General features: G+C 53.9%; 1 protein-coding gene across 4 annotated transcripts in view; it reads left to right on the forward strand.

The window, feature by feature from the left end:
• The first annotated feature begins 752 nt into the window (after nt 1–752).
• Nucleotides 753–22,721, forward strand: part of KANSL1 (KAT8 regulatory NSL complex subunit 1) — a 54,951-nt gene continuing 32,982 nt past the window's right edge. Inside the window, exons 1-2 of one of the 4 annotated variants that reach the window (XM_015885770.2) lie at nt 753–937; nt 14,218–15,604. In XM_015885770.2, coding sequence (XP_015741256.1) covers nt 14,301–15,604 — 1,304 coding nt within the window. In that variant the 5' untranslated portion in view covers nt 753–937; nt 14,218–14,300. Of the gene's footprint in view, nt 938–6,387; nt 6,876–7,020; nt 7,044–14,217; nt 15,605–22,721 lie in introns of those variants that run through there. The other 3 variants (XM_015885773.2, XM_015885771.2, XM_015885772.2) reach the window with 3 other exon arrangements.

Below are 22,721 nucleotides of genomic sequence, written 5' to 3' on the forward strand. Positions count from 1 at the left end.
TGCCCCGCGCCCCCCGCCCGGCTCCGGGCCGCCCCTCGTTGTGTGAAGGCCGGGACCCCCCGGGCCGAGGTTCGCGTTGTCCCGTGTCGCGGGGCGGGTTGCGGTGCGGGGCGGGTGCTGCGTGTTGGGCTCCGGGCGGGGGCGCCCTCGGGGGTCCCGGCCCCGCAGCGGGGGGCGAGTGGCGGCCCCGCATCAATCACCGCCCGGCCCCGCCCCCTCGGCGCTGATTGACGCGGCGCGGACCAATGGGACGGGCGCATGCCCCGCTGTCGGCCAATGGGGACGGGGGAGGGCGGAAGGTCCCCACTTCAAGGCTGGTTGAGCGGCGCAGGTAGGTGCGGGCGAGGCGCTGCCGGTGCGGGACGGCCGGGTCGGGATGGGGGGGGGTCGGGGTCGGAGGTGATGCGGGACACGGGGGGTGCGCGGGGGGTCCGGCCTCGTCCCGCCTCGTCCCGCCTCGTCCCGCAACTTGGGCTGCGTGTTGCGGGCCGCGGCTGGGAGGGAGAACGTGGAACGGGGGGGGGGGGCGGGACAGGAGGGGCCGTAGGGCGCGGGGTGGGCTCAGCGCTGCGGGGGGGGTCGGTGCGGGGCGGGGGGTCCGTCCGACAGGGCCTGAATTGCGGCCACGGGGAGCGAGGGCACATCCCGGGCCTGGGGGGGGCGGACGGATGGACGGCGGGGCGTGAAGGAGGCCCGGGGCTGCGACGGTCCCCCCGCATCGCATCGCATCGCATCGCAACAGCTCGGGCCCCGCTGCGCCCTCGGGACGGGCCTGGGCTGCGGGGTCGGTGCGGGGCCAACGGTCCCTTCCGCTGAGCGCGGCCGCTTCTCCCCGCAGCTCCCGGATCATCTCCCGGCTCCTCCCGGCCGCGCTTCGTCGGTAACTTGAAGAGCGGTGACCGCCCGGACCATGGGCCCCGCCGACATGGGCTGCCAGGTACGGCTCAATCCGCGCGGGGTCGGGGGGACGCTCAGGGCCGACAGCGGAACCTGCCCCAACGCCGTGTGCCCCAATGCCGGCTGCCCCCAATGCCGGCTGTGCCGTCCGGGCTCCGGGCCGCTTCCCGTCGGGGCTCGACACGGCCGCCATCCCCATCCCGGCTCCTTATGGAGCGCCGTGATTCGGAGCCGGAGGTGCCGGGCTGGGTCCGGCCCGTGTGGGCGGCGCTGGCAGCGCGTGGGTGATTCCCGGTGTCACCTCCGTGTTGGGGCAGCACCCGGGGCTGTGGGGCCAGGAAAAGGCCGATCCGTGCCGCTTCCTCGTGCCCTGCATCCTCACATCACCTGCATCCTCACATCACCACCTGCTCACTCACATCACCTGCTCACACCGCCGGCTCCTCGTTGGGTTTACACCGCTTGGCTCCTCCTGCCTCCATCCTGCTGTGTGTTGCTGATACCCGCAGCTCTGTGTGCCCCCGTTGGGCGGCTCTGGTGGGTTTGGTTTCCTGAATGTAGAGAAGTTCTTTTGCTGTGGGTGAAGCAGAAATCATTTCTCTGTCCTTTCACGCTGATATTAGACAAACCTGCTGTGGTATCTGAGCTCCATTGGCTGACACAACACTGGAGGCTCTTAGTGCGTGTGTATAAAGTAACTGTGGGTTGTTGTGTGGGCCTTGGGAATAAAGAAGCCTGTAAGTTTAGGAGGTTATGGCTGAACTTCTCCCAGGTTCCTGTGGCTCCTGTTCATAGGAAGCCAGCAAGGGGCTCGTCTGGGATCAGTCCTCGCTTCTACAGTGAGCTGTTGGCCAAGCAGGGCTCAGCACGTGGCTGCATGGAGTTTGATGGCGATGCTGTGTGCCCCGTGAGCTGTGTGTGTTAGTCACAGCATAGATCTGAGTAGCAAAGCATTGGGGCTGCTCCCCCCAGCAGGGCAGGTGGGGAATGGGGTGCAGGAGGGTGACTGCAGTGCCAGAGGAGCTGGAGAAACATCTCTGTGCTGATGGCTGAGGCTGCTCAGTGCTTCTGCTTGGAGGCACTGCAGAGGGTCTGGTTGACCTTCATTTCTTTGAGCTTTCTGTTCCTGTGTCAGCAGCGTTGAGCCTTTGACCAGTGAGTGTTCAACCACTTCTATGTCCTGTGCTCCTGGTGTGTGCTCAGTCTCAGGCACCTAATCCTGCTGTTGAAGTCTGCGGGTCTTCTTCATCAGAGAAGAAAGCTCCATTGTAGCTTGTAAGTTTTCACACAGCTCTTTACCTGCAGCTCCAGAGAGAGGAAGGGGGGGTTTCTGGGTGCACAATGCTGTGTCTGCTTGCTCCTTCACCTCTCGCAATGGTGGGAGAGCTGCAAACCCTGCCCTGCTGTGTTCCCCTCGCTGCCAGCAGCTGAGCCTTGCTATGGGAAACATCCTCAATAAGGAGAGCACGGAGGGGTCTGACTCTTCCTGCTGGTGATATCTGACATTTCCCTGCATGGCTGAGGGTTTGAAGGCAGGTGGATTGGGCTCAGGCTTGTGAAGCACCCAGGGCTCAAAGACCTGTTGGTGCAAGGCAATTCCATGGAGGGATCCTGGGAGCCCTAAATGTGGGTTGGGGGTTTTCTTGCTCAGGATAAAGGGATGTACATGAAGAACTTCAAGTGGAAGGGAGAGGGGCTGAGCTGCTTCCTCCTGTCCCAGTCCTTTGTGCAGCACACACTGTGTTTGCTGGGAATTGAGGTTCCAAACTCACCCTTTCTAGTTCTTCTGATTGATTTTCGTACATGAAAACTCCCAGATGGATTTGTCTGTAGCACAGCAATGCTGGATGTCACTCCTCAGTGGGAACACAAAGATGAGTACTGAGATGTGCAAGCATTGTCCCCAAACTCACCCTGCATCTCCTGGCTTTATGAGGTGTGGGCTCCTCGTGGTTAATGCAAGATCACTTTTCCCTTGATATAAAGCATTCACAATGGATGGGCAGCAGCTTCTATGAAGCACAGTCACTTTACTGAAAGATAAGACAAATAACATCATGATATAATTCAGTCTCTGAGGCAGTATATTGTACATTGCACAAAGCATTGTGGTTTCCATAACTTGCAACCTACTGCTTTAGCAGGAGGGTTGGACCTGGTGATCTCTAGATGTCCCTTCCAGCCCCCCATGCCCTTAATTTCTGCCATCATAGCGTTTCCTAAGCAAACATCCAAGAAAAGTGATGGGACCTGAGGTTTCTCTTGCACCTCTTGTGCAGTTTGACGTCTGTGTTTTGAGTGGATCTAAGCCAGCACGATGATACTGTTGGCAATGGAATGGGGATGTAAGTGATAAGGGGTTACAACTAGAGGTGTAAGTGGATGCTTTGCCATCTGTGAGCCCATAAAAGCTGGCTGGCTGGTCCCCAGATGAACTAAGTACTGAAATTTGGGGCTCTTTTTTGGGAGTACTCAGCGTGCTGTTCATCTTTGGAAACTACTTCATCGTGTTCCTTAAATGGGTAAAAACAGAGCTTCCCATCAGGGCTTTAGGTTAGGATTTCTGTGCAGAACACGTGGGGCTGCTGCTGTATCTTGGCAGGATGAAACCAAGGTCTTCGTCAGGGACTTAGTGGTGAGGTTAGTTACCTTCACCATATAGTCCTACATCCCCATGGGAACCATAGAAATACATTTGCACACACCATAAGAGTTGCAATGGTAATTGATTCAAAATGCCGTACTGCCGTGTCAAGAGCAGCACGTGTCCCTTGCTTTCATAACAGAATAAATCAGTTCTCCCCCAGCACGAGCAGCAATAGAAATACGACCTCGAGAGGCAGCTCTGCCCTATGGGGGAGACTCCAATGGGAGAACAAACAACGCACGTTGTCCCTGCAATTATGAGTGTCTGCATCCAGTGACTCAACTGCAATCGTTAATGTGGTTTTCCAGCAAGTCATGTTACTTCTTACACGGCTCAGTCAGCTTTTCTAGTGAGCAGCACGTTCACATCCTGCTTGTTTCAGGCATGTTAAAACAGCCATTGACCTAAAGCAGACCTGGAGCTCAGGAGCTGTCAGTGGGACAGGAAGGTCCCTGAGCTCGGTGCTAATTACCTGCATGTGGCTCTGTTTAAAGGCTTTGCTCTTTTTTTCTGCCCTTTCTGGCAAGCGTTTGCAGAATAATCACCAGCTGGGATGTTCTGTCTGTCATAGCTTTACATTTGTTACTGTGACTGGACACTTTGCCTAATGCTGAGGAGGGGTATGAGGAAGAGCAATGAACACAGCAAAGGTCTCTTGTCGCAGCTTGTCTGGTTTAAAGCTAAATATAGATGAGTGTATGATGAGTCTTGGATCTTCTGAAGCCGCAGTAGCCGCTGATGTTTGAGATTATTGCTTTTAGTTACAATATCTGGTGAAGCCGTGAACCAGGATGTGGCAGAAATGCAGTTGTATCCAACAGCAGTAACAGTAGGGGGCTCTTGTTGCTGTGTCTCTTTGTGGCCACCGCTCTCCTGACGTTTACCAAACTGGTCTCAAGTCTTTGTGTGCCCTTGATGTATATTTGTTAGTGGATGAGTTGTTGTCTATAAGCAGTTCTGTGTTTGCAGCAAGTACGTAAAGCAGAGAGAGACTGTACCTGCCTTAGGAATGCAAGGAATTGTGAGGGTTAATAGGAAGAAGCAATGAATGTGTGAGCATGGGGAAAAGAAAGCAACCATCAGCTACAAGTTTGTAGCAGTTACTGCATGTCGAGCTCTATGGCTCCTGTGCTCTGCGGTGCTTTGGAGGAGAGGGGATCTTCAGAGAGGGTTAAAGTCAATGCTGTAAAACACTGCAGGCATTGCTGAGATGTTCAGAGCACTGTTTGAGGGGCTGGTGGCTGCTCTGCTGGTGGAACATTGGGGCTGTCAGCCAAAAGCCTGTGGGGATGGTGTCAGCTGGGACACCACGTGGGGTGTAGGTCTATGCTGAGAGCTGGGGGACACGACGCAGCACTATTTTTGAATGGAAAATGAAAACTGGAAGGGCTATAAAAAGATCCGTGGCAGGGGCCAGAGCTGTATTGCTGCACAGGAATTTTTTGCTACATCATCTTCAGATCAGTGTAGCTGATGAAAGCTGCCTGTCCTGCAAGGAAAACCAGATCTGTAGCAGACTGTCAGGCTGGAGATCTCTGCTCCTGGTTTAATTTCCTTGGTTAGCAGGAGTCTGCAATGCAGCATGAGTAAAAGAGGAGAAACTTTATTGCACAGGAATATTTTGAACTTCTCCCACATGTGATTGCCAAAGCCTTTCCTTCCCTCTTCTGATATGTGCCTGCACGTGCTACTTACTCTTCAGTTGAACTGAACTCTAAGTAGATTTAAAATCGGGGGTGTTTGTGCCCTTGGAGGGTTTGGTGTCCTGATGGTGAAACAGAAACTGCACAGTTCACCACGTGGCAGTTCTGCAACGGTGCTTGTGTAGGGTGTGATCTGCTCCTGTGCTGCCTGCGGGGCTGCTGATAACACACGGACTCAAACAAGATATCCAGGCTAATTCCTTAAGGTTCTGTGTGGAACTGATGAGACAGGAGAGCTGTCTAGGAAGGGAGGACGGCGAGGGATGGATCAGAGTGAGGTATAAGAACAGGCACAGCTCTCTGCTGTCCCAAGCCGGGCTGTTTGCACAAAGCTTTGAGGGTTTGTGTTGCTGGGAGGCAGCATCTGGCTGCTCTTCCCATTGCTCAGTGCTGGAATTCGAGGCTAAAGGAGCAACAAAACCCAGTCAGGATGTGCAGCCTAAGGCAGGTTTGGCTGCAGCCCAGCCCGGTGCTGGCCCAGCTGCTGTGGAACCCACTCATGTCTCTTAATGCCGCAGTTGAGCTGCACAGTTTTCAGTTCGTGCTTTACCTGAAGGTCGAAGCGGAGCGAGGCCCGGCGCCGTGCGGTGGATGCGGGGCTCACACAGGCCTCAAGGCCGCATTGCTGCGCCTGGCCGCTCCGTGCAGCCCCAGCTGCGTGTTGAGTGCGGTGCAGACAGCATTGAGGGATGGAGCTTTGAGCGTTCCAAGCGTTCCATGCGTTCGGAGCGCGATAATTACAATTAATATTACAATTAACAACTTAATGCCCGCAATCCCGCAGCGCGGCCTACACTTCCAATCAAGCCCCGCGTTGCGCATGCGCGCTGCACCCAGCGCGGCGTGCCCGAGCGCCCCCATAGCGCCTCGTAGCTCCTCACAGCGCCCCCTGTTGGCGGGCGGAGCGCACGGCACGGCAGCCCCGCGCGGTGCGGACAATGGTGGCCGCGCCCCGCCCCGTCCCGCAGCGCAGCGCCCCCTCCCGCCCCGCATTGACTCGCCGTTTCCCCCCCGGCTGCGGGCGGTGCAATGCGCGCTGCGGCCGCTGGGGGCGCTGCGGTGCGCGCTGCCTCCTCCCCCCCCCCCCTCCCTCCAGCTCCCTCCTCCCTCCGTGCATTCTCCGGTTGAAGGGAGGGGGAGGGCAGAGAAAGCGCCCGGCCGCCATTTTCCGAAGCCGCACCGCCGCCGCCGCGCTCTCCCGGAGCTGGGGGGGGGGGAAAGGAAGGAAGCACCGCATCTCCCGCACCAGCTCGGAGCCGGGTCCGCCCCGCAGCCGGTCCGGAGCGCCCCGAGCCGGGGGGTGGGGGGGCCGTGTCTCGTGTCCCCCCCCACCCCCCCCACGCCCCGCAGCGGCGGCGCCGCCGGTTCCCGGGCTCGGAGCTCGACCCGCCGCTCTGCTCCCGCACCGAGACAGCGGGCCCAGCCCATCCCCCGCCGACAGCACCGACCCCACAGCGGGTGGGCGGGGGGGGCGCGGGGCCGGCGGGGTTTGCGTGAGGGCTGCGGCACCGCACCGCCCCCCCCACCCCCACCTCCTTCTGCTCCTCGTTTATCCTCCGGTTACCGCCAGCTTTGCAAACTGCGCCATTTTGGCGCGGGGTCGGCCCGCTCCGCGCGCCCGTCACGTGGTAAGTCCCGCGCCGCTGCCCCGCGCCTCCCCGCCCCGCTGCCCCTTTGTTCGCTCCGCCGCGCCCCGCCGACACCCAACGCCCCCGCCCCAACTTCACCCCCCCAACCCCCCCCCCCCCAACCCCATATCGCTCGAGCCCGCGCACGGTGCCGGGCGCCGCCGGCGGGTAAAGTGCGCGGGGTCACGGCGGGAGGGGGGGGGCGGCGGGAGGGTGGGGACGTGGGGGGTGGCGGGAGGGGGGGGGGTGTGCTCACGTGGTGCTAAGGGGGTTTGGGGGGTGGTGTGTGTGGGGGGGGCTCAGGGGGGGTCCGGGGGGTGGGGGGGGGTGGAAGAAGTTTGTAAAAGTAAACAGAAAAAAAAAAGGGGGGGGGGGGGAGAAGAGGAGCCATTGCATAACGCGGAGCAATTGCAACACGCGCCGTGCGGGACATTATGGGGGGGGGGGCGCCGGGGGGGTCCGGTGCTGACATTGTCCGCTCCGGGCTCACAATGGCGAATTGCTGCGGGTTCGGGGCTCGGCCGCGCTTTTCTATTTACTTTCCGGCTCTTTGCCCCCCCCCCTTCACCCTCCCTGTTTTTATTATGATCTTTTTTTTTCCCCTTGAACGCCGCTCTCCGGTAATTCTCCTCCCCCCCCCCCCCCCCCCCGTTGGCTCGGGGCGGCTCCGTGCGCGGCTGTTTACTTCCATCACGGATCGGCAATCGGCATCGCCGGCTGCGCGATCCCGAGCGGGTCCGTCCTGCGGGGCCCAAACCCACGGCACACAGCCACGTTCCCCCCGCAGAGCCCTATTTCCAACACCCCCCCTTTATTCCCCCCACCCACCCACCCACCCCCTATAGCCGGTGCTGTGCTCTCTGCCCCCCTCCCCGTTAATCCCGTTTGCGTACAGGTGGAGCGCAGAGCGGGGCTCGCAGCGCCTGTTATGTAAAAACGCACTTGAATGACAAAACTGTAGTTTTCCACGGAGCCGGGCAGGACGTGGGAGGAACTGCAGGGCTGTGCGGTGCTCCCAGCCGGGCCGTGCGGGGCTGGGTTACATCAAACCCCCCCCTCGGACCCTCCGAGTTGGGGCACGACGCTGCTGCTTTCTGCCCTATCCCTTGAAACCACGTTTATCCTTTTTATAGCCTTTGTTTTCGCTCCCGGTTCTCTTTGCTTCGGTGTCTCCTCCTCCTCCTTCATCCTCCTTTAATTCGGCCTTTAATTGAGGAGGCTGAGGATGGAGCTTTGGGCTCACGGTGAGGTTTTGGCGCGTTGGAGCTGCTGTGCGATGGGTTTAATGGGGAGATGTGCAGGAGCAGTGAATGGTGTTAGAGCCCGTTTGTAACCATTGAGCAATGGGGATGACTTGTGTTCCCCCTCATGCTGCAGATGACCACGTAGATGGGGCTGAGTCGTTTTCTAGGCTTCTTTATTATTGTGTTTATTAAAGGCTGAGTTAGAGACCCATGGAGCTCAGCTGGGAACCCCTGACATCACCAAAACCCAGAGTGCAGGATGGGGGGGGTTATAGGGGGGAACCGAGCAGCTCTGTGACCAAAGTCACTTCCTTTTGCCCTGTTTCTAACTGTTATTTCTGAACACAACTGCCATTATCTCATGGAGGCTCCGAACAAAGAATGGCTCTGGAGTTTGGGCACTCCACCCTCCTCCTGCTCAACCTCCCGGGGGCTCTTCCAGGCAGGGTGTAGGACCCAGCACATGGAGATAAGACTGAGGGCTGCCAAGGAGAAGGGTGAAGGCCGGGCTCTGCGGGGCTCAGAACACACATAGTGTATTAATAGCGGTTTGTAGCTTTGTTTTCCTGATGGCTTCTGAGTTGGTTGAGGTCTAAATGGGGGGGTCCAGGTGGATTGTGTGGCAGTGGGATGGTATAAGGTGGGACTTGTGTGCTCGGAGCATTGCAGTCCTGCTGCTCAGCATTGGGCAGCACAGGCAGCAGGTGAGCTGAGCAGCACCGATTCTGCTGCAGCGTTTTGTAACTCCCACAGCTTTGCTCTAAACTTCCAGGAACACAAAACCTGTCTGCAAGGAGAAACAGAAATCATATCAAATCGCCGCGTGGTTTTTCCCACCGTGCAAGGAGAGGATGCAGCATAACAAATAGCTTACAGGGCATGGAGGCTTTCTGCTGCTTCTCATCTGGGCTGTCACACTGTGAGCCCTTGCTGCAGTAAACATCAATGCCATTAAACCCCGTGCCTTCCTCAGCCCTGGTTCAGGTGTGGGTAAATCCACAAGCCTTGGGATACAGGCACCTCGTTTCCCTTGTTGCTGATGGCTGCTCGCCTCTTGTTTTGAGGTGCAGAGGGATGGTGGGATGAGCTGTGCTCGTGGCCATAAGGACTTAGTTCTAGGGGTGGCTGTCCAAGCACTGTTTGGGTTTTGGGGTGGAATGGTGCAGTTTGGCTGATGGGATGGAGAGGATAAATGCACCTAAAGGGAGGAAAGCAGAGCTGCATGCAGCGTGGGCAGGCCATGGTGCCGGGTGGTGCTCAGGCTTCTGCTGCAAACTTTTCAGAGCAGAAAGATATTGAACTGTTTAGAAAGAGAGAGAAAAGTTGAATCACCATCTCGAGCATTCTGAGCTTGTTGGTTGCTTTTTATCACCTCGGAGATTGGAGCAGAAGGACCTTAGAGCAGTGGATAGACCTAAAGCTCTATCCAAGCTCACAGTCTCCTCTCTAAGATCTTTCTGACTTCCTGTTAAGGGCTGCAGTGATGGGAGGAGCTGTGCAGGCTGCCTTGCCCTCAATGAGAAGCAGCAGACGCTTGGGGCTGTAGTTGTGCCCCATAGGAAGGATCCTGTGCTGTGTGACAGCAGCATCTCCATCAGGAGCTTCGTAGCATCTCAGTTTCACTGCTGCATTGTGGTCCTTGTGCCCTGAGATCTGGGCAGCAATGAAAGCTGAGATCTGCAGAGAAGCATCGCATAGAAGTCCATCTGAAATGAGGTGTTTGTGGAGGGTTGGGCTGATGGAGCACATGGAGCTGCTCGGAGCATGGCACTGATCCTGCTCCTGCAGGGTTGGAACCCAGCAGTGATGCTGTTTGCTCAGCATGGCCATCAAATTTGGATCAAAACACTGGCTTGCTTTTGAGTGAAGGTGCCCAGCAAAGCACCCAGCGAATGGCAGGGCGTCTTGAAAACCAAGAGGCAATTCTGGTGTGTGTTGTATTTTTGCTCTCAGAGTTCAGGTTTTCATATTTCCTGGGCACTTTGCCCAGATTACACGAAAGAAAAACAAAATCTCCCTGATAGCGGCTGAGGGGGGAGACCCAGATTTCATAATTAAAGCTTGGTTCTCTTTTGTCTTTGGGAGCTCTATGTCACACCGCTGCTTCTGCAGACATCCCATTCTTTTCCTACACCGTGCTGCTGTTTGTTTGACTCTAGCAGGCGACTTTGCAGCCGGTGTTTTATCTCCAGGTGCTTTATTTACCTGCTGAAGCCGTTCCTGCTTGGGATTATTTGACTTTCCAGGCTTCTGATTGGGGAGATGACAGCCAGCCTTGCTTTGTGGCTTTTGTTTTGCTTTCTTTATGACATCAGGTGGATAAAAGCCCTTTTTTTGGGGGGCCTCCAATTATGCAATTGATCAGTTTTATTTCTATCCAGTAATAATGCATCATTAGAGGAAGGAACTTTGGGTTACTTTTTGAATGACCCCCCATCCCAGCTTCTGTGGGTCAGCAATGGGAAAGCAGCAGCTCCTGGTTCAGTCTGAAGGGTTTCTAATTGGAAATAAGGACTGCAGAAGAGGATGGAAGGTGTGGATCTCATAGATGCAGGTTTGAGATGCAGGAGATGTTTCTGAGGCCTGGGGTGTCAGCTTGGGTTGAGTCCCTGCCTTCCTCTGGGCTTAGATGGTGCCTTCTGGTGTCACAATAAGGTGTAAAGGGGTTTTATTCCCTTTCTTTCTCCCCATTCCTGGCACAAGGTGTAGGATAAGGGGGTGTTGCTGAGTGGCTTTGGATGGGGATGTTGGGAACTCTGTGGGAGAGCAGTCCCAGCACTGATGGAACCAGGCTGGAATTTCACATACGGGCGTCAGGAGGTTGAAACTGGATGGGGAATTCAGTTGTACAGAAATACAGGGAATACAGCTCCAGGGTGGGCTGTGCAGAAGTTGTGCCTTATACCAGCACAGGTGCCTGGTCCTTCCTCATGAAACTCATTGAACTACAACTTCCCATGTGTTCTCTGGGCCTGCATCCCAAGGGGCTGCACACCATCATCTGCTTGGAAAGCTGGTTCTTCTTTTAGGGCTTAGTTCTAAAACCGAGTTCCAGAAGCAGATGCTCTCAAGGTCATTGTGCCAAAGGAGGGCTGCTATGGGGCAGTGTGACTGTGTGAGGACCAGCCCAGCATTGCCTCTGTGCTTTGCTGTGCTTGCAAAGGATGGTGGTGGGAAACACAGCATTGATGGAGGTGATGTGGATCTGCGGGTAAACAACTGTCCAAGGGCTCTGCACCTTATGTGGCCATGTGGGTCTCCTAAGGAAGCGAGGGCAGCCAGGCGAGCTGCCATTCCCCTGCTTCCAGCTGCTTGCTGGAGCCTTTCATCTCCCCTTGGTTAATTAATGCTGACTGCTTTGGCAGTGCTTTGGTTTTAAATGAATAATAATAATAATACAATAAAAACTAAGGGATGTTGGGGATGTTGCTGTGAGCTCCAGCTGCCCCATTACTGGGGGGTGTCTGCAGTGGGACTTCTGCTGTAGGTCTCACATTGGTCCCAGTGGTCACCTCTGGGGTGGGGGGTGCAGGGAAGGGGACCTGCAGGGTGGGCTCACCAGACCTGCTGGAGTCCCAGGACAGACAGAAGGTTCAGAACATACAGGTTGTTCTTAGAATAGAACTCAGAACTCTTGGAACCCCCTCTGGGTTCCGCAGGCTGTGTCCACACCAATCACCTTTTCTCTGTTCCGTGCTCACCTCATCACCTCCCTTCAGTCCTCAATGGAAGTTCCTGCTGTTTTGAATGGGGGCCTTAATAGCAAACACCTTTCTCTACTGATGTGCTTACCCCCAAAGCCATGTCCCAAATGATGGTTAGTATTTCTTCCAAGGGGCTGCTGGCAATTCAAACAGTTTCCAAGGACTTAAATAAAACGAACATACACGCAGTGCCTTTTGGAGGTCATCTTTAAGCTACCAGAACAAAGGGGAGACTTTCCAGGCTTTGGAATTAGAAATACTATCCACAAAACAACGGATGGAGGGAGGGTTGCTCTGTGTTGGTGGGAGGATTTTCTTTTTAGAGCTGTTTGTTTGCCCGGAGGAAGAAGCAGCACGAAAGTTTTGCTTCCGTTTTCTTACTTCTCTTAATTGCAGCTGAAGTCGATGAGCTCCAGATTTGCTTTTCAGACTCATTGATGAAGGTGTGCAGGTGAGAAGGGCTGTGCAGCAGCCAGGGGCTGTTGTGCTATTTAGCTGTGGGTGTTCCCTAAGCTGCTCTATATCTTGCCGTGTCATGGTGGCAAAGAGCACTGATCCAGGACCTCCCCTTGGAGGGCAGAGCAATGTGGAAGTGACACTCCCAGTGTGTGTGTGTGCTTTGGTTGGACACTGAAGTGAGGAAGTCCTTTATTCTGCTGCTCTTTTTTTTCCCCCTCCTGTCCCCAGGGCGTTTTAGCTACAAGTGGAAAGTTCCCTGCAGGTTCCTCTTTGCTTTCTGCTCCAAAGAGTTATGGCTGTTCTTTATTTATGGGCCCAAATGATGATGTGAAAACTTATTTTCAGTGCAGTGCCTATTAAATTTGTAAGGTATGCAGTGTTCTTGTTCAGAGAGGGCAAGGTGCGTTGATTACAAAGTAGGCAAGGTTCTGTTGGAAGGGACTTCAAGGCCTCGACCACACCTGGCATCTCTGTGCTGCTCTTATAGAAGCTTCAGATCTTTGTTTATGAGTTATAAGTCTTATCTTTTCTCCCCCATCTTCTTTACCTGTGTCATGTATCTGTGAGCTGGGCTGCTGGGGGGGGAAGGGGTCTGAGATGTGGACCTGGTGAGCATTAGAGGTGTAGCTGAAAGGGATTTATCTCTGCTGGGAGGTAGAGCCCAGGTTTGTGTTGGGTTTTGTCTTGAGTTGCTCAGATCTGACTTGAAACCAACATTCAGTTCCCTCTTGCAGGAGGATGATGCACATCCACTGAGGCCCAAGAGGAGTAGGATGGAGAGGGCAGAGAAGCAGACAGGAATGGGATTTAAATGTGGTTCTGTTGGCTGGATTAGGTACCTGCCCTACCTCTTTATGCAGCTGAATGAGGCCCAAACCAAACAGACTTGCTAAGTTTTGCTCCTTCACCATCTTTAAACTTCAGATAGTCCTCACCTGTCCTATAAAGTGCTGTGTTAATTCGGTCATTGGGGTGCGTTAATGAGCAGCTACAACAAGCTTATGCAAATATATGTAAAGTTAGAGGACTGGCATATCGGGCAAGGCATCGGTGCAATTCCTTACTGTTAAATTGACATTGGAATCGCATGTGGAAGTACTGCTCAACTTCTGCAGCTGAAGGAGAACGAAGTGAGTGCTGCACTGATAGAAAAGCCTGTCCTGTGGGTGATGTGAATGCTGTTAGAGCTAAAACAAAGAGACATTCCAGGGCTGGCACTCCTTGGTGATAAAGTAGGTAAATGACCAGGAACTCACTATCTAGGGCAAGAAAGTTGCAGTATTTATGTGAATGAAGTGTCTTTGGTTGTTTTTCGTAACTGATTTCATCCATCTGAGTGAGGTCGGTGCCTTTGTGTTGTGGTCAGTGCAGAACTGCCCTGTCATGGTGCGAGTTAATCTTTATCCGTCTTTTTTGAAAGAGAAACAGCAGCAGCCAACACTGGAAATCACCCGGCCTGCTCGAAGCAGGCTTGGTGCACACCGGGAGCTGACTGCTCTGAAATCCAAGGCTTCCTTCAGTGGCATTGCCAGCGGATGGTGGAGTTGTGGGGTTTCTTCAGCCTTTAGGAGCTGGAGCAGTTGGAGATTTGTTCCCCTCGAGGCCTTTCTCTTACATGATTCTCCTTTGTCACTTCTACCTGGGTTGGCTGTAGGAGGGAAGGGTGTTTTACAGATGGAACTGGAGCTGGGCTGTGGTACCAGGGGTGGAACCGTTCCTAAAGGCCTGGAAGGATGCGGGCCTGCTTGGGGATCTGGGGGAACCTTGAGACCAGCCCACCTGGTGCCACTTCTGTCTTCACCTGCCTAATGGCTCTGCTCACTGCACGGGGAGGATGCGCTGCACACATTGATGTATCTCGCTGCTGTTGCCTTGCTTATCGTGGTGCCTCTGAGTGCACGGCTTAACTTTCTCTTTCTCCATCCCTTTCTGCAGGCTGTCCTCGGGAGAGGCAGTGGGAGGCAGTGGAGCTGGCCTCGGCACCGGGAGAGGCTGGACTTCCCGTGTCTCTGTGCTGAATGGCTGCGATGGCGCCCGCTCTCACTGACGCAGCAGCTGAAGCTCACCACATCCGATTCAAGCTGGCTCCCCCGTCCTCCACCTTGTCACCTGGCAGTGCCGAGAGCAACGGCAACGCCAACAACATCCTCCTGGCTGCCAACGGCACCAAAAGGAAAGCCATCGCTCCGGAGGATCCCAGTTTAGATTTCCGAAACAGCCCCACGAAGGAAGAGCTGGGCAAGCTGCAGCCACTAGTGGCCTCTTATCTCTGCTCGGATGTAACATCTGTCTCTTCAAAAGAGCCTCTGAAGCTGCAAGGAGTCTTCAACAAGCAGACAGTCCTTAAATCTCACTCTCTGTTATCTCAGTCCTTCTTGAAAACGAGTGATCTGTTGGGGAGGCAACCGGTGTTGGAATTTACTTTGGAGAATCTGAAAACAATGAGTGCTAACAGCCAGCCACCTCTCCCGCAAGCACCTGTGAACGGCTTGGCCAAGAAATTGGCCAAAAGCACCAATTCAGACCATGAAAACTCTAGTGCTCTGAACGGTGGGAAGTGTGCTGCTCCTGCTGCCGCCCTCCAGGGCGTTGACTATAATGCAGGAGGTTCTGAATTGGGGGACTTGAAGGCCGGGTTGACCAATTGCACTCTTCCACACAGAAGCCTTGATGCGGAACGCACGACTCCTTTTAGCAATAATAGCACTGCAAACAAATCTTCCCTTAATTCCACGGAGCAGCAGCAGGTGCTGGAGGGGGGCAGCGGAGAGACCAGGTTGCCCGGGGTTGGCGGTCACTCGGACTTTGGGAGCAGTAGGTTGGAGGAGCAGAAACCTTCTCTGTCCGCCGGCCATCACAGCACCCTCGACTCGGAGATGAGGACGAGGGCTTTGCTGCGACGGCAGGCGGACATTGAGAACCGTGCTCGGAGGCTGCAGAAACGTTTGCAGGTGGTGCAGGCGAAGCAGGTGGAGAGACACATCCAGCAGCAGTTGGGCGGCTTCTTGGAGAAAACTCTGAGCAAGCTTCCAACTTTGGACCCTGTGAGGCATCGCAGCCAGCTGATGTTGACCAGAAAAGCAGAAGCAGCTTTGAGGAAAGCTGCGAGCGAGACAGTTACTTCAGAAGGTCTCAGCAGCTTCTTGAAGAGCGATTCGATATCGGAAGAACTGGAGAGATTCACGGCCAGTGGCATGGCCAACTTGAGATCCAGCGAGCAGGCGTTTGACTCGGATGTCACTGACAGCAGCTCAGGAGGAGAGTCTGACGTCGAGGAGGAGGAACTGACCAAAGCAGATCCAGAGCAGCCCCACGTACCGCTGTGAGTAGCAGTCGTGCTTTGCTTCCTTCTGGCAGGGTGAGCTGAGAGGTGACAGGTAGAGAACATGGGTGTTACAGGACGTGTTTGGATGGGCTTGGATCGAAGCAGGAAAGGTTAAGACCGGCGTGGTGTGACTGGTGGCCTGTTTCCTAGTTCAGCTCTGAAGATGTTCTTCATGCCCCCAGAGCAGTCCTGGACACGCTGTCGAGCAGCAGACCCAAAGTACTGTAAGCAGTTGTGTCTGGTTGCTTGTGCATTGGACCTGTCCTGAAACATTTCTCTTTTTGCAATGGGAACCTCTGTTGCAAACCAAGGCAGAGTTCTGTTTTATGTTTTGTTCAGCTGCCTCTGCAAGGGTTTGGTCTGAGTGCTGGTGGAAGAGTGTGCCCTCTGAGATGAAGGAAGAGGTTACTGCTGGGAATCTTCTTGTTTGTGAGTGGCATTAAATGGTGACAGCAGCCTAACGTGGTGTTAACTGGATGCTGTTTGCATTAGTATTAGCTGTGAGTTTGTGTGTGGAGGAGGAAAATCATCATCAAGGGGGGAGGCCTGGACAGGTCAAAGAACGGGAGAAATTCTTCTTCCAAAGAAAAGCATTTTTCCCCAGGAGAGTTTATTGCAGCCCTTAGGGCAGGTCTCTGTTAAGGCCGTGCCCTGTGTTTGGACTGTGTGATATGCTGCTTGCAGATGTGCTCTGTGCTGAGCTCAGCCTGTGGCTGCTGCTGACTGAAACCTCTGCAGCCCAAGCAGTCCTCAATGGAACAGGGACCTTATTGGCACCCCCACCCTATTGGGGGTTTGCTCAGATCTCTATGGATGCATTTTGATACCTGTTGTCCAAAGTGATGCTCCTGCTTGGTCTGTACTGCCATGAATTCTACTGAGTGAGGTGGGTGGATGCAATGTGTGCTCTGTAACTTGAGCATCCCCCCAAAGACCCCCTGGTGTGGATGGATGCTGATAAACACGATGCATGTTACAGCTCTCAGATACTGAATTCTAGCTAAACTTCATGCTCTGGGATGTTAGCACAGGATGGATTTCAGTATGGATTGAGCACATGTGGTGCTGGTTGGATGTAGGGGCACTGTGCCCTCGTGCTGTTAGAGATGAGTTCAGTGGTGTTACTCCTGTTTGTAATGCCTGCAGACTGTTGGGATTAGCAGCAAAACGGAGCTGATTACTATTGCAGTGACTGGAGGCAGCATTCAGCAGAGTTTTGTGTCCAAGATAATATTAAATTTCCTATATTATGAGTTTCTGTGTTGTCTAGCAAAGTGAAATTTCCTTGCCACTCATCTTAATCCCAAGTTGAAGTGCGGTATTCAGCGACACGATGCGTGAAATCCTTTGCTGACTTCTCTGCCCTCTGTGTTAGTCATGCCTGTACGTTCCCCAGCCCTCTTTAAAAGCCAAAGATTTTCAAGTCAATGCAGAGCTCTCCTTGTGTTGTGTGCGGTGTCAGATGCTGCTGTGTGTGTGTGCTGCCATCCAGGGCAGGCCCACCAACCCTGGTTTAAGCTTGATGCCTGTGGGTGTTTAGTGATTTCTCTTTGTAGCATTGACTGTCCTGTTACACGAGTGCTTTGACGTTGGGTCTTGTGAGCTCCGGTGCTGGTGAGGCTCAGTGCATATTTGTGCTTGTGACTGGAACTCCTGAAGTCAGCCCTAAGAGCTGCTGCATCCCAGCACATCTAAATAGCCGCCTTCTCCAAGCAGTCGTATGAGGCAGGAAGGGGAAAGGCTGACTTTTCCACTGGGAAGCTGCCTTGGGCAGCTCCTTGGATCTACAGAAGCATTGTTCCACGTTTGTGTGAGCAAAGAAAGCCAAGCCTTGTTGCAGGGTTGCTCCAATACGGCTGGATTTTGCAGCTAGCTGAATTTCCTTAGTCGAGGGAAGCCTTTTTTGTTACCGTGTTTATTCATAATTCCAATAGCAGACAGTATATCTTGATGGTGCCTAAAATCTTCTGTCTCATCCCTTGGTTCTGTTGCTGGCTGCTCCTTCCTTCCCCCCAGGAAACTCCTTGCAGGCTTGGAGCTCCATGGGCAGAGCAGTGCTGTGAGTGCTGCCCTGCAGCCCGCTTGCAATAAGTGTCTGCATTGCCCGTGGGATCCGAGTAGAAGCATGCAAAAGAAACAAAGACCTGTTTACATCAAGCTCAGATAAGGGCTGACCTTTGAGTTTTTCTGGCACGGCGGCATTCCAGAAACAGCATCTGGTCAAGGACAGACGTGAAGCATTTGCCCTGCTGTGTCCTGCCTGCACAACTCGGGATGTCCTTCTGGAGCTCTCCCAGGGCCTGGGAAGGTGCAGGTAACCAGGCCATGGTGTGATGCATAAACAAAGCAGGGAGGTATTTGTTACACCTTTTTTGGGAAGCCCTGCCAGCCCTGGGCTTGGTTTAATAAGGCGCTCTGGAGTCTCACACATAAAGAAAGGGCGTGCAGGTTGGGTTGCTTCACGGTGCATTGGCACTGAGGTGGTTCAAGGACCACCACATGGCTTCATTTGCTCCTGGATTCATGATACAAAACCACGTGTGTCTGTAGCAGCTGCCTTCCCCAGGCTGGTTTCTTTGTGTTGCGTTTGAGTTTCATCAGAACTCTGCAGCTCATCTGGCTGATGAGTTACCTGCATTGGGCAGCCCTGTGGCCATCAGCTGGGATGTGATAGGTGAGTTACCCTTACAGCCACCAACTTGGTGATGGAATGAAACACTGGGTGGGAACTTATTTAGTTCAGAGCTCTTACCTGGAGGTCGCATCGAGCTGCCCAGGGCGAGCTGAAGGTTTCACTGACCAAATCCCAGCAGCTCCTGCAGGCTCAGACAGTGCCCTGGGTGCATCCTGCTGGTTGCAGTGCCTGCAGTCAGGATGCTGGAGCACTCTTTGTAATTATCCCGTGCCATAGTGGGAAATCCGAGCACCTTCTGCACTGCAGTGTTGCAGTGAATCACTGCACGGCTGGTTTGCTGGCTGCTGCCTGCCTGGGCAGGGCATTGCTGGGTTTGGAGGAGTAATGAAGGTGTTTGGCTTATGGGTGCAGCACTCACATCAGGGTCCTGCATTGGGCATGGTGTCCATTGGGGGCTGTTTGATGGGAGGTTGTGCTCGGTGCATCACTTGGCTGAGCAGAGTTCTGACATTCTGGTTTTTCTCCCTTGCTGTTATTTTCCACGTGTGAGTGCCATAAGGCAGCCCCTATCTCCAGGCCTGTCAATGACATCTCTGTATCAGCGGTGTGGAGCGCAGATCCCACACTGCACAGTGAGGAAGGTTTCCCTGTGGGTCACCATCGTGTTTTGCTCTCACTTACTTAAAACAGTGCTCAGTTCATCTCTTTATGACATTTTGTCACTTATTTGCTTGTGCTTACGCAGTGCTTCTCTTATCCTGGACTTCCAGCTGTGTTTGTAGGTGCAGCTCTGCTCCTCAGCCATTTGTGAGCATCTCTGTGTCAGGCTGGAATTGTTTGCCATCTCCTCTGCTCAGCAGCAGCTCCTTGGTTGGGGTGATGCCCCTCAAACGACTTTCATCTGAGGAGGGGGAGAGAGAAAGAGAGAGAGAGAGCAAATCCTGAGCATGTGCTTGCTTTGCATGTGAAAGCAGAAGAGCAGAGAGCAGTTCATTGTTCAAAAACGCTTAATCAGGTATCCAGAGTAAGTAGGACACTCAGCGAGTCCCTGTTGCTATTAAGAAAAGAGGGCACATGAGAAACGCTGCTTGGAAAGGATGTTAAGGCAAAAGGAGTGTTGTTCCTCGTACAAATCATGGCCCTGCACACCTTGTAGAGGTGCAGGGGATGCTGAGCAGCCTGCTCGACTTGATCCCAGCTCGATCCCCGTTGTGTGCAGGGTTTGGGTGTCTGCTCAGTGCTCACATTGCCGCCCGCAGAGCTCGTTATGGCAGTGCTGGCTTCCATCCTAGGGGGAGTTTGATGCCTTGGGTTAAATATATCTTTCTGGGCTGAAGTTGTGTCACAGGGGGAGGTCACTAGCAGAGGTTGCTGGGCTCGGGGGCAGAATGCAGCAGAGCACCTTCCTTGCAGCATTGGAGTGCATTGGAGGCATGCTGACCTGCGGGTCTTGCATGGAGCTCCAGCAGCAACCCTTTGGAGTCTGGCACTATCTGTACCTCGTCTCTGCAGCCCTGACCCAGTGGGGCATTGAGGAGGAATGGGCTCTCCCTCAGATGTGGGTGATGCGTCGGATGGGTTTGAATAAATATCGACTTGACTTTTCATTGGAACGAGCCCATGGTGGCATCTGAAGGAGCAGAGCTATGTTTGTGAATGCAAACCCAATGTTACAGGAGTGGCGTGGCAGCTTGTCTGCTTTCCCAGAGCCTCCTGTGAAGCTGCAGTTAGTATTTGAGCAATAAGAAGGGGCCCTGTTTAGAGCTGCTCTCAACTATTGAGCTCTAAACACCATCTGGGGGATGGGGAGCCGACCTGTGTTGCTTTACAGCCGCATCTGTAAGCGGCTGTGGTGCAGAGATGCGTTTTTGTCCTCTTTGATGCCGATCCAAGATGAAAAGCGACCGTGCCTGGCGTTAAGAAGTGGAGGAATGGCAAATGTGGGCTTCCTTAAAGGGATCGCCGAGGTGCGCTTCGCAGATGTGCTTTTTCTCCCTGCAAGACTTTGGCTTTCATTATGCAGCAGCGTTGGCTCCTTTCCCCCTCCTTTGTTCTCCCTTCCAGCAGCTCCGTTCCGGTTGCTCTCAGCTCCACTCTCCTTCCAGCCGGGAAAGCATTTCCCTCCCTTTGCTCATCTGGCACTGCCCCCTCCCTGCCCTGTATTTTCCATGCGCTGTGTTTTGGGCACACCCTGGCTGTGAGCATCTCCTTCCCAAGGCTTGGAGAGCTGCGTGGCTCTGCTGGGTCTTATTGGAGACAGTGCTTAGATCAGATGGGACTTACAGCACTCGGGCTATGAGTTGCTGTGTGTGTTAATGAATGATGGACACATGCCTTTGCCCATTAGTAGTCATACTGGTTGGTGATACAGCCAAGCTGCCATTGGGTTTGTTGGAGTTGTCTGGGTGCTGGTGCTGGTTCTATTCTCCAGCCTGAGCTGCAGTTCTGTGCCTTGACTTCCCAATGTGCTGCTGGTCATTGATGGGACGAAATGTTTTGCTTGAGTAACATCCAGCTCTTCTTTCCGCCCTGACCTTCTGTGCAGTGAGGTTGCCTTTTGGAACGCCTGCCGTGGTGCTGAGCGAGCTATTTACAGGAGGTACCTGGCACAGGTTCACACGGGCCCCCCCAGCACTGCAGGGCTGCCCTGCATCAAGAGCTTTCATTTCAGCTGGGGCACAGTTGCAGAGCTGTGCTGCTGAGAGCTCCCACCCGCTGCTGGGAGTGTCTCAAACAGCCGTGTGCATTGAGAGCAGCCCTGCTGTGCAGCAGCAGCTCCTGGGGCTGCAGTGCCTGATGTTGGTGGGGGGGGAGGTGGGGAGAGCTGCATTGAGGCTCAGGAGCCGCCAGGTGAGCAGCTTGGCAGATGGCTGCTTGCTTTCTCTCCCCTGCCCTCATGTGCAACCATGATGTGGGAGCTGCAATACGAGATGTTCCCTGTGATAATGGTGGCGGAGTTGGGCCGGGCTCACCTCGTGACGCCGCTGCTGGAGAGGATTAATTGGTGCTGTCTTATGAATGGCCGAGCGCTCTCTGTCCTCAAGCACTCAGTTCTGTAACGTATTTTGCTTGCTTTACAGCTCCGTTCATCTGTTAGCTGCGTGCATCCCTGCTCTGCACAGTGCACACTTGCAGCTCTCACGCTTGCACAGTTGCCCTGCAGATGCAGCACCAAACAGCGCTGCCGGAGCTCTGAGTGTCACTTCACTTCTTGAAGTGCATCCCAGCACACTGAGCACACACAGGGGCTGATGTGACTTCATTGGGCTGCTTGTTTAATAACACGTTCTGTGTCTGAAAGCAGTGCAGAACCACTGACACCCACCCGCACTACAGCAGCAACTTGTCCTTATTGGGCTCAGAAGGTTTGGTCACCAAATTAAAGAGGGATATAAGCAGGATGGAGGTATCCCTGGTGCAGCAGAGCTGTAAGCTTGCATTGCATGTCTGACTTTATTTTTTTATAAGCTGTTTCCATGGTAATGCATAATGATGTTGAAAATGTTGCAGGACTTTATTTGTATGAGGCAGGACTTTATTAATGGAGGGCTATGAATTGGGGGGGGGGGGGGGGATGGAAGCTGATTGTTCTGCTGTCATTCATTGCTCAAGGCTGGGTATCTCAGAAGTGCTTTTTCACCCCAGTCCATTTGCAGCTGGATCTTCCTGCCATCTCTTAGAATACTGGGTTAAATACTTGGAGCTGTTACCCACGTTGTGTTGGTGGGGTTTTCTGTGAGTTTAGCTGGGTTAGAGCTGGGATGGCTCCATTTGGACCTCTTTGCAGCACAGGAGCTCATAGGGCTTTACAGACACTCAGCATTTAGTGCATTCCCTGGTGGCTGCTATTTAATGACCAATATTGAGCTTTTGCTGCTTCAGGGCTGATGATGTTACACTGCATTACCAAATCCAATCCACTCTGGTGTAAGAAGCAAGGTCGGGTTTTTGCTTCTCATTTGTTTTTAGGGGAGAGTTAATAGAAGTCTCAAAAATGGATTCTTGGAGGGGGGAAAAAAGGACCTTAAAGAAAGGAATTTGTGTGTGTGCTTTAATGAACGTGGGTTTGAATTGTGTTGTCCCTGCTCAGTGCAATGGCCCAGGTGACCTTGCAGGTAAATGGCCTGTGGGAACACAGCAAGAAATTGCTGTGGTCTAGATTTGCTTAAACATCAATGCATGGACGTCTCACTTCCGTGTGTCTTATCTGTGGCTCTCTGTTATCAAGTTAGTTATTTAATCTTCCAACTGAGTTAGGTATTAAGTCCTCTGAGGCCGTGCTTTGTGATGGGGAAGCTGCTGCTGGCCAGGTGGCTCGCTGTCCTCTTCTATCCCTATCAGACAGAACCAACTCCCTGTTTTAGATCTGCCCATTTATTCCCTTGCAAAGCAGCAGCTCTCCATTCTGGGATGCTTCAGGAGCTGCTGGCATGCATGTGCCTTAAAGCTGCTTCTCACCATGCCAAGTGAGTAAAGGTA

The sequence above is a fragment of the Coturnix japonica genome, chromosome 27 (assembly GCF_001577835.2).
Source record: "Coturnix japonica isolate 7356 chromosome 27, Coturnix japonica 2.1, whole genome shotgun sequence".
NCBI classification, from domain to species: domain Eukaryota; kingdom Metazoa; phylum Chordata; class Aves; order Galliformes; family Phasianidae; genus Coturnix; species Coturnix japonica.